Here is an 11,166-nt window from a genome sequence, read left to right as displayed (position 1 = left end):
GCCTCAGAGCGCCGCGCGCCGCGCCCCGACTCGGCTGCCTCTGCCCGGAGGGCGGGCGACGCGGACGATGCTGGCGGGCGGCCCCGGCCCGCGCCCCCGCCGCCCAGGGCCCCGAGCGCGCCCCTAGCCGCCGCCGCGGGTGCGAGAGCGGGAGCGCGAGCAGGGCCCCGGCCGCGCCGCCAGCCTCCCATCCCCGGGCGCCCGCCGCCGCCCTCCTCCTCCGCCCGGGCGCCCCTGGGCGCTGCCCGCGGGGACCTCGCGCTCCGGCCGGGGGGCGCCGGGGCGGCCCCGCGGGGGGCCACCCCTGGGCGCGCCGAGCCCTCCCGCCCGCGCTGCGGGCGCCGTCCTGGACCGCGCGGCCCCCGAGGGCCCGCCCAGGTAAACGCGGGCGCCGAGCCGGGCTTGGCGAGGGCGCGCGGGGCGCGCGGGCTGGGCAGGGGCCTGCGGAGGCCCCGGGGGCTGGGTGGGAGAAGCCAGCAAACAGCAGGAAGGTTCAGGAATCCCCGGGAGGGCCCCGGCCTCCTTTGGACACGTCTTCTTTTCCGCTTCCAGGGAGCGGGCCTGGGGGCATTTGGTGAGGAGGGCAGGTCCTGAGAGAGGTGCCCCCGAGAGAGGCCGGGGGTGCGGGGGACGGAGAGGGGCCCCTGGGCCAGCCAGCGTTTGGCGTGGACAGGCCTAAATTTGCGGGTGGTCAGGTGGTGCCTTGAGCCAGGGCGGGAACCCCTTGCGGCACCGGTTCTTTTCTGAGGCCAAGAAGGGGGGCGGTCTTGGGAAGCCACAGGGTGGGAAGGAAGGGGGGCTTCCCCTGAGCGGACCCCTTTCCGTTCCAGATGACCCTGGACGCGCACCCCGCCTTCCTGCCTGCGGTGTCCGCCCTCGAGCCCCTTCCCAGAAGACGCACGCAGCCTGCCGCAGGCCTGGGAGAGCCCTGATAGGGGGCCTGTCCCCTAGTTCCTGCCCCGTAAAGACAGCCCCCCCCCCACCGCCACCATGCCCAGGAACCCCGGCTTCTCCGAGCCCGAGTACTCGGCTGAGTACTCGGCCGAGTACTCGGTCAGCCTGCCGTCGGACCCCGAGCGCGGGGTGGGCCGCACCCATGAGATCTCGGTGCGGACCTCGGGGCCCTGCCTGTGCCTGCCGCGCTTCATGCGGCTGACCTTCGTGCCCGAGTCCCTGGAGAACCTCTACCAGACCTACTTCAAGAGGCAGCGCCACGAGACCCTGCTGGTGCTGGTGGTCTTCGCCGCCCTCTTCGACTGCTACGTGGTGGTGCTGTGCGCCGTGGTCTTCTCGGGCGACACGCTGGCGCCCCTCATCGTGGCCGGGGTCGGGCTGCTGCTGGACGTCGCCCTCTTCGTGCTCTGCAGGAAGGGGCTGCTGCCGGACCGCGTCACCCGCAAGGCGGTGCCCTACCTGCTGTGGCTGCTGATCACCGCGCAGATCTTCTCCCACCTGGGCCTGAGCTTCGCCCGCGCCCACGCGGCCAGTGACACGGTGGGCTGGCAGGCCTTCTTCGTCTTCTCCTTCTTCATCACGCTGCCGCTCAGCCTCAGCCCCATCGTGGCCATCGCGCTGGCCTCCTGCGCGCTGCACACGCTCGTCCTGGGGGTCACCGTGGCCCAGCAGCAGCAGGACGCGCTCAGGGGGCTCCAGCTGATGAGGGAGGTGAGTCCCCGCCTCCGCGGCCCACCCTGGGGCCGCTTCCCCTTCCAGCCGGCCTCGCCCAGGGTGGGGGCTCCTTTGAAGGGGGGTGGGGGGCAGCATCATCGCTCAGTCCCTGAGTCGAGTTGTGTTGGGGGCGGGGGGTGCTCCGGGGCGGTCCACTGCCTGTGTAGGGAGGGACCACCTGTCCCACCCCCCCCAGCCTTGCCCCTCCACGCCGTTGCCCAGGGTTTGCCTGGGGTTGACCCCTGGGCCCCGGAGGTGGTCAGGACATTGGGTGTCAGAGTTTGCCTGAGCTCTGCGCCCCGTGCCCGGCACGCATGGGTGACCAGAAGGCCAGTCTGGGTCTGGTCTCGAGGCAGCAGGGCCCTGCTGTTCCTGTTGGCGACATGCCAGGGAGCCCTCTGGGGGGACCAGGGCCCCTGAGGGTACCGCGAGGCTCGGCCCCTGGTCTCTGGTCTGCTGTCGGCGAGCTCGGGCAAGTGACTGAACTTGCGTGGCCCCCAGGCCCCCGTCTCAGATGGGGACTTCGTTTGCCTGCGGAAACTGCTGATCAGAGGAAGTGTGGGGGATCGCGCCTTGGGAGCCGCGAAGGGTGTGCAGAGGGAGGTGCGATTAGCACACGGCCCACGGCGCGGAGCTCAGGGTGCCAGTTGGGTGCTCTCATGGGAACTGGCCGGCTCCTGCAGAAGGCACGGTGGAGGGGTGGTCCTGCCAGCTACCGTGGTGGGGAGGTCTGCTGGTCCCGGGGGTGCATTCTGCTGGCAGGGCTGGGGTCCTGGGCTCAGCTTCATGACAGACAAGCCTTGGCTCCCACCTCAGGCTTCCCGGGGGCCCCGGGCGTGGCGCCGGGGGCTGCTGAGCCTGGGAGAGGTGGTTCCCGCCTAACAAGCGCTCTGTCGGGTAACCTGTGTGCAGAGCGCCACGGAGCTTAGACGGCGAATTCCACAAGCCCAAGTCCTGCCTCCCTATGTTAGACACGAGGAAGTGAGCCTGGAGACGGGAAGTGACCTGCCCAAGGCCACACAGCTTGTGTGGCCCAAGTATCTGTTCCTTGACTCTCGTTCCAGCGATCTTTCCACCACATGCCGCTGCCAGTGCCATCACTGCCGTCTCCTGGGATTGGGGGGCTCGGCGGGGCCCTTGCTGGTTGACGCAAGAATCCCATGGGGCCATCCCGTGGCCTCCCGGTTGGTTTGAGAACACGCCATTTTCTTGAACTTTTTCCTAGTTCTTGGACCCGTTCTCGCCTTCTGGCTCTCTGGGAAGCTTTGTACCTCTTGTTTCCGTGGGAGCCAGCCCTGGGGTGGTACGCGTGGGTTCGTGTGGGCGTGTCCGCAGGGCTCTTCAGTGTCCTCCCAGTGCCCTGTTGAAGGAAGACGACGACCTGCCGGATGGTTAAGTCTGGGGCTGTGCCTCTGCCAGCCCCTGCTGGAAGCTCTCTGGGGAAGAGCAGGGGTGTTTCCTTTCCTGTGGGAATCAGTAAGAGGCACAGCCTGGAGGCAGACGGGTAGGTGGGCCCGGCAGCCCGCGGCCTCGGTCAGGTTCCAAGCAGTACCGTCCACCGGGCGCTCCTGAGGGCCCTGGGCCCCTGCGTCTCCCACGTGCCGTGCTGTCCCCTTAGGGTGCGGCGCTCGCCTTCTCCCTGTCGGGCACGGAGGTCCCTCCCTTGGCCCCATTGGAGCCTGCTTGTGGGGATGAGGGTCTCATTGTAAAATGCAGCAGCTCCAGCTGCTGCCAGGTCTGGGCTGAATTCTGAGGTGGGCGTGGAGGTGCCGGGTTTTGAGGGAGTGACGTGAGGGTCAGCAGGCAGCGTGTGTCCCCAGAGAGCAAGGCGGTCTGGGTGGGTGCCCGGCGGTCTATGTGGGTGCCCGGCGGTCTGGGTGGGTGCCCAGCAGGCAGCCGGGTCAGTCTGGGCTTCCCCACTTCCTGCCCTCGGTCGCTGGTCACGAGAGGTGACTCCTGCGCCGCCTCTGCCCCGTGGAGGTTGTGGCTGGGGTGACATGAACTCTGAAGAGGGGGTTCAGCAGGTGCAGGCCGGCAGGACTTGGGTAGAATTCTTGCTGACCCGAAGCCCCTGGCGTCCAGGACTCCCGGGTGCAGCCCCCTGGGGGCACATACCCAATATTTCCCTCATTGGCTAACATCTCCACGCAAGCCTCAGTCTCAGGATTTATTTTGGAAATGGTCAGAGGATGTGCCTGGGGGAGCATCTGGTCAACCCCCTTGTTTTATAGGAAACACAGGGATGGATGTTACCTGGCTCCTTTCCACACAGCCCATCCCTGGCTGAGACAGGACCCGAGCCCCATCTTGGTTTTGTGTGTGTCGTGCTAGACTGAAAGCAGCCTGCGAGCAGGATCCCACCTGACAGGGGTCCCCACCCCAAATTGCAGTTACGGGGAGACTCTGGGTCTCTGTCAACTGCGTCAGAACACCGTCTCCTCCTGGGCCTGTGCCAGCGGCTCCGGGTTCTCCGTAGGCTTTAGTTCTGAGGAGGTTTGGGGGGGGCTCTTCAGCCGCGTGGCCCTGGGCCTCGTCTCCCAGTCAAGCAAGGACCTTATTTGGAGGCCCCTGGAGCCTCGGGGGAAGCGTCAGAGGCCGTGAACCGGACGAGGTGTGGCCGTGGGGCCGGTCGCCCCGTGGTGTCAGTGCCCGGAGAGCGCTTCCGAGCCCGGGAGTGCGGTCTCCTTTGGGTGCTGCTAAGAAACAACCAAACAAAACAAACCCGCAAAAAAAGAAGTCAGAAACCAAAAAAAAAGAAAGAAAATTAAGTCACCCGAGAATAAAACCCCTCACGTCCCCAGAGCACGACCCTCCTTTGGAGACATGGCCGGGGACACGGCTTTGGGAATAGGCGGGAGGGAGTCGGGAGGCCCTCAGTGTCCAGTCGGAGCCCGAGATAGAAGGCAGGAGGCCCCAGCTTGCAGCGGGCTGTGTTCCAGAAGTTTCTGAGTCACTTGTTTGGGACTAATGTGACTTTTTAAAAGGTGCCCGGGTTCCCAGGCCCACCCACCAGTAGCTTGCTGAACTCGCAGCATCTCTGCTCCGGGTCTCTGTGTGAATCTGTGGAAACTAAGCCCCGGGTGGCCTTGCGTTGCCGTGGGGAGAGGCGCCCGGGAATACAGCTCTCCTCAGAGCAGAGGAATGGAGCCGCCCCGCTGCCCTGCTGCTCCTCCTGGGGTGGGGAGCGGAGGGGGCAGGGGCCGCAGGACAGGAATGAGAACCCCGGGCCGGGGCCCTGTCGGGGCAGCACCCACGGGCTCTCACCAGGCCCCCCGCTGCCCTTTGTCCCGCCCACCCGCGTCCCCTTGTCTTTCTCTTCTCCCACCTTCCATTGGCTCCAGCCGGGGGTACCAGGCTCGGTGGGAATCAAGGTGCTTCCACAGTTGGGAGCAGCACCCCGGATTTCTGGGGTTTTAGAAGGTGGTTTGCTGCCCTGAGGAAGCATTTCTAGTGTCAGAAGTCATCGTCCTCTGCGCCCCTCGTCCCCCAAACCCGTACGGCGGCGCTGAGGGGAAGCACGGAGGAAACACCGATGCGCGGGGAGATGCGGGATGTCAGAGGGGGACCGGGATGTCACAGGGGGACGGGCAGCCTGTTCCAGTCCCACCAGAGGCCGTGGGGCTGGGGTTCTGATAAGAACAGCGCGTGGAGTCCAGGGTTGTGGGATTGGGCCGGGGCTTCCTTCGTTTTGTTAGTAAGTGAAGGCCACCCATACGGGCCTTGCAGCCTTCGGGGCTAAAGAGGGAGTGATGACCGGACAGCCAAAGGCAGGGTGCGTTGTTGTGGTGCAGGAAAGGGTGGGGTGAGGCGCGAGGGGTGCCGAGGAGAGGGCACGCGGGAGCGAGCTGCAGCTGGCAGGACTTGCCCCTGGCCCTCCCTCGCCTGGGCCTGTTAGGACGCAGCTCGCCCGCCACTACCGCAGACGGCTCCTGGGTGAGGTGAGGGAGCACAGGGGGGCGGGGGCGCGACCAGGCGGGACCCTCAGCGTGTGCCCACGCGCGTCAGCCTCAGCCAGGGTCAGAAAAGGCACAGGTCTGTCCAACCGGGGCCTAGGAACCCCTGAAAGTGTCATGTAGCCTTCAGACGGGAAAGGATCTTGGAGAGCAAAATTCTTATTACCACAGCCTGGTAAGAGCTTTGTTCACAAATTATAACTTGGTGGGCTGCGGCTGTGTGATTCCTTTCACACCTACAAATCCAGAGCAAGCGGTCCCTCCGGTAGGGGACCCGTGGCCCCAGGGGGCCCGAGGGAGCCAAGCCTTCCAGAGACGGCTCCGCGGGCCAGGCAAGGCTCCCGTGTACGTCCGATCCTGGGTGCTGGTGGCTCCACTTGACAGATGAGGAAGCTGAGGCCCAGTGGCTTGAGAGGAGGGGGCCTGGAAAACTGGGGAGGGGGCAGGACACGTGTAGAGGCTTCCCAGGAGCCCAGGCATCCCGCCTGCTTCCTGCTTCTCTGGCTGCCCTCAGACTTCAAGAGCCGCGGGGGAGGTAGGCAGCCCTGAAATAGACGAGGGAGCACCTGCCCTCTTGTCCTGGCATTGAATGCTCTTCTGGGAGCGGCCGGGAGTAAGTGAGAAATGAGGTGAGATGGTGGGGACCGGACCAGAGTGGGGTGGGCAGGAAAGCGGCAGGCGGGGGGCTTTGACCAGCCTGAGGGGTCGCTGGGGGGGCATGTACAGACAGGTTGGGAAGAGGCACCTGCCCCCCAGTTCTCGGCCAAGGGCCGCGGGCTCTGCCACCATCCCTGGGTGGGCAGGGCACTGCTGGCCTGGTGGGAAAGATGTGGCCAGGCCCCCGGAGCAAGGGGCAGGTGCAAACCAGGTGGGTGCACGGGCCAGGGGCTGCACAGGAGGGACCACTGAGGCCATGGAGCCAACGAGTGATCTGCTGAACCCGCAAACAGCCTTGCAGAAAGCCCCCCCCCTCCCCCTGATTGCATTTCTCTGTGGCCTTTTCTGATCCTTATCTAGGTGTAAACAGAGCGTTCCTGGGGGTCCTTACTGCGCATGTGCGGTTTATGGCCCAGTGCTCACGCACGTTATTTCACTGACATTCGCCGTGTTTATTATTGTGAATCAGCACTCTATAGCCAGCTATAAAGCCGGTGGTGGGGGCCTGGGAAGCAGCAGGCCTTGCCCCGTCTCCAGTGTGGTGGTCTCCCCCCGGCCCACCCGTGGCCCCGGAGCCTCCAAGGCACGTGTTGCACACACGTGCACACACACGCAGCCCTCCTGGTAGCCCCTCCGTGGGGCGGAGTCCTGGGTGAGCCTTGCTCTGCCCTTTCTTCACAGCAGTACGGCTGGCACATCCCCAGTGGTCCCCTCATCCTCGGGCACAGTCTCCACATGGCCTCCCGTGGGCACGCATCCTCGCCAACGTAGACGGCGACATGCGGAAAAAACGCGCGCGCGGCGGAGGCCCAGGGCACGGGGAGGACACGAGGTGGCTGCTGTTAGCTGCGTTTCAGCCGCGAGTGTCCTCCAGCCAGAGGCAGCTATTTGTGTTTCCATTTTATGGAAGGGGAAACTGAAATGTGTGTGGCAGGTGAGTTGACGCCAGAGCCACCCAGCTAGTGAGCCCTGGAGCGGGATTTGACCCCAGGTTGAGTGGAGTCCAGGGCTGCGCCATGGCGGCCTTCTCCCCCGACGGGTCATCGCCCTGTGGCGCTGTCAGACCTGTGTCCTCAGACATGGGCCAGCTCCAGGTGAGCCTGTATCTGTGGGACTTGGGCAGCCCGGGCCCAGCTGACAGCCCCCTTCCTGCCCCGGCTGCTACACGAGGACGTGAGTGGGAGGTCCCCTTCAGGTGTGCAGGACCCATGCTGCACCTCCATCCCGCACCTGCAGCCACCTGCACGAGGTGCCAGGTAGGCCCGGGAAACGTTGGCTGAAGTCATCTGGTTCTTACCCAGGATCACCAGGAGGTCATTTCGGAAGGCGTGTGTGCAGCTCCAGCTGGGGACTGGATCTGTCTTGTAAATAGTTCTCGGGTGGTTTTGACATACCCTCCTCTGGTTAAAAAACAGCTCTATAAGGATGCTGGGATGCTGTCCGAGGATGCTCTGTCCTCCGATGTCTGCCCACGGATATGAGGACACAGGGGAGGTCACTCTCCTGATTCCCGAACTAGGAATACCCCTCAGAACCAAGAAATGGAAAAGGTGCCCTGAGAAGCAAACTGCTGTAAGAGTTATGTGATAGTGTGCACTGGGGTCCTAAGGAAGCCCTGAGGTCTTTCCTCACGGGTCTTTGGTTTCTCAAACCACCACTCAGTGGAAGGAGCAAACTAGGGGACGAACAGGTGTTTCTAGGGACATGTCATGGCACTCATCAAGGAGCTCAGCTGTCTCCGGGGGCGAGGGGGTTGGAACCCAAGGCCCCGTGCACCCCTGTGGCTCCAGAAGGTCTCATGTCTGTCCCGGTGGCCAGCACACCAAGAAAATACTAAATTACCTTCGGCATCAGTGGAGTGGAGTGATTTCAGACTTAATACAAAACAATCCAAAGAACCCCAGTGTAGCAGTTTGATATGATTATGAATTCCAAAAGTAGATATTGATTATGTTTGTAATCTGGTCTGTACGTGGGTATGATTAAGTTATGATTTGGGCTTTGATGGGCCACATCATTAGGGCATTGAGTCTCTACCCCTTGGTGGGTGGGGACTTACAGATAAAAGGCATGGCAGAGGAAAGAGCTGAGGGTTTTTGATGTTGGAGTTTGATGCTGAAGGCTTAAGCTGGAGCCCCGGGAAGTAAGCACATAGAGGAAAGAGAAGCCAGCCCCAAGAAGAGAGGAACCCTAAGCCCAGGAAGAAGCAAGCCGTGGGAAGAGAGGAACCCTGAACCCAGAGAAAAGCAAGACCCTGGAAGGAAGGAACCCAGGAAGCCTGAACCCTCACAGATGTCAGCAGCCATCTTGCTCCAACATGTGAAAATAGACTTTGGTGAGGGAAGTAACTTATGCCTATGGCCTGGTATCTGTAAGCTTCTACCCCAAATAAATACTCTTTATAAAAACCAAACAATTTCTGGTGTTTGCTTCAGCACCCCTTTGGCTGACTAATAGACCCAGTATACTCCCTTCCTAGACACCCAGATTTACCAACTTTTAAGACTTTGCCACATTTGTTTCATTTTATTATATATCTCTCTGTCTATCTTCCAAACCTTTGAGAGTAGGTTGCATATATCATGCTCCTTGAACACTTAATACTTCCATGTACATTTCTTAGCAAGGATATTCACTTATGTAACCACCTAAGTGCAGTTATCAAGTTCAAGAAATTTAACGTTGACTAAAAGCTTATAGTCTATATTCCATTTTGAGCATTTTCTCCATTATTGGAGCCAGTCCAGGATAATATATTGATTTTTGTTACTATCTCTGTAGTCTTTTTTTCCTTTTTAAAAAATATGTATATGACATAAAAGTTTCCATCTTAACCACTTCAAAGCATACAATTCATTGGGTTAATCACATTTACAACGTTGCGCTGCCCTCCCCACCATCCATTACCAAAACTTTTCCATCATTGCAAACAGAACCCTACACCCATTATGCATTAACCCCCAATTCCTCGCACCCTCCTTGCCCTTGGTAACTTTACTCTTCTTTCTTTCTCTGTGAATGTGCATATTCTAGTTATTTCCTATGAGTGGAATCATATAATGTTTTTCTCTTTGTGTCTGACTTACTTCACTGAACATGATGTTTTGAAGGTCCATCTGCATTGTAGCATGTAGCAGAATTTCATTGTGTTGTATGGCTGAAGACTATTCCATTGTACGGCTCTACCACGTTTTGTTTATCCATTCATCTGTTGGTGGACATTTGGGTTGCTTTCACCTTTTAACTATTGTAGATAATATCTCTGTGAACATTTGTGTGCAAATATCTGTTCAAGTCCCTGCTTTCACTTCTTTGGGGTATATACCTAGAAGTGGGATTGCCAGGTCATGTGGTAATTGTGTTTAATGTTTTGAGAACCACCAAACTTTCTCACAGTAGCCACATCGTTTCACATTCCACCAGTAACACACAAGGGTTCCCATTTCTCTGCATTCTCACCAGCACTTGTCTTCCATTTTTTTAAGAGATAATAATCATCCCGGTGGGTATGAGGTGATTTCTCCTTGTTGTTTTGATTTGTATTACCTCATTGGCCAGTTGTGTATCTTCTTTGGAGTTCAAGTCCTTTGCCTATTTTTTAAGGGCAATGTTTGTCTTTTTGTTTTTGAGTTTAGTCTTGTATTTCCTGTCACTGCTGGTCAAAGCAAGTCACAAGGCAACCCAGATTCAAGATACGGCGAAACCGATTCTACCGCTTGATGTGAGAGTTTTGTGTGCGGATGGGGAGGGAGGAATTGACGGCAGCCATCTTTGAGGCTGTTTACCACAGCAGGAGGCCTGTGACTGAGGAGAAGGGAGTAAGTAAAATCAAGAGCCTGAGGGGTACAGAACGCTCTGTGACTACAGGGTGTTTCGGAAGTTAGAAAGGTGGTTCAGAGCAGGCCATATTCAACTTCTCTAAGGTACTGATCCTCTGTGGGATCCAACACATCATTCCTAAGATTTTCAGAAAGTTACAGGAACTGTACTGCACATAAAAATGTCAGTCAGCTCATACTTCATCTGTGTAGACTCTGCCTTGCTTTATACGCATGCCAAGAATTCGGTCTAGTGTGCACTAGCCCCTCTGTCTGGGGCATGGTACCAGGTTAGGGGGCAGCCGGTCCCCACCCCTGAGGAGCTCACAGCTCGCAGCCTGATCGCCACCCAGCGCCAGTCCTGCCCCTCTCTCCACACGGAGCTCCGATGTCTGCATTCCTTCCCCAGGAGGCAGGAATTTGCTGTGTGGATCCTTCAGAAACATGTCGAGTTTGTCTTTCTTGGCAGGTTGTCATTTACCTCAAGTAGAGATTGAGACCAGTGATAGAATTACTTTACAGTCCCTCGAAGTGCCTCGTACACAGTGATCTCTCTCTAAATGTTCGTTGAACCTGTACATTCCTGCTTCGCTTTTTGCCTTTAATTCCTTCCTCATAAACTCTCGTTGAGGTCGCTACGTTTTTGGCAGGCTCTAGGCCAGAGGAAACGTTCTGGTGTTAATCTAAGTGGTTGGAGAGCGATTTTCTTTCTTAAAGTAAGATTCATATGCCTCTTCAGCGTGCCAGTCAATCCTCCCTTGCCACTAGTTCATAGAGATTCTTTCCAGTCTAAGTAAAAAGCAGGAAGAGAAGAGGGATTTGGGAAGCCCAGATGAGTCATGGTCATCCTGTGGCCTAGTTCTAATCTCGTCCTTGGGCAAACGTGGTTTTTATAAGATCACACCAAGAGTGGCTGAGCCACTTGGATCCTCTCCTCCCATCCCTTACGAGACGTTTCACCAGGCTCCAGGCACTGCTCTAGGAAGGGCGCTGAGAAGGAATAACACTTGGCCTTCAAGGAACTCATAGCCCTGCCAGTGAGAGAGCCTGCGCGGGGGAACTGAGGACGG

General features: G+C 59.1%; 1 protein-coding gene across 4 annotated transcripts in view; it reads left to right on the top strand.

Moving 5' to 3' along the window:
- The first annotated feature begins 292 nt into the window (after positions 1–292).
- The window catches only part of ADCY3 (adenylate cyclase 3), a 90,941-nt gene continuing 80,067 nt past the window's right edge, over positions 293–11,166 (top strand). Inside the window, exons 1-2 of one of the 4 annotated variants that reach the window (XM_058287711.2) lie at positions 293–378; positions 831–1,665. In XM_058287711.2, the coding sequence (XP_058143694.1) occupies positions 991–1,665 (675 nt within the window). In that variant the 5' untranslated portion in view covers positions 293–378; positions 831–990. Of the gene's footprint in view, positions 379–404; positions 575–830; positions 1,666–11,166 lie in introns of those variants that run through there. The other 3 variants (XM_058287713.2, XM_058287714.2, XM_058287712.2) reach the window with 3 other exon arrangements.

Source organism: Dasypus novemcinctus, chromosome 25 (genome assembly GCF_030445035.2).
Source record: "Dasypus novemcinctus isolate mDasNov1 chromosome 25, mDasNov1.1.hap2, whole genome shotgun sequence".
NCBI lineage: Eukaryota > Metazoa > Chordata > Mammalia > Cingulata > Dasypodidae > Dasypus > Dasypus novemcinctus.
This window is presented reverse-complemented; position numbering and strand designations above follow the sequence as displayed.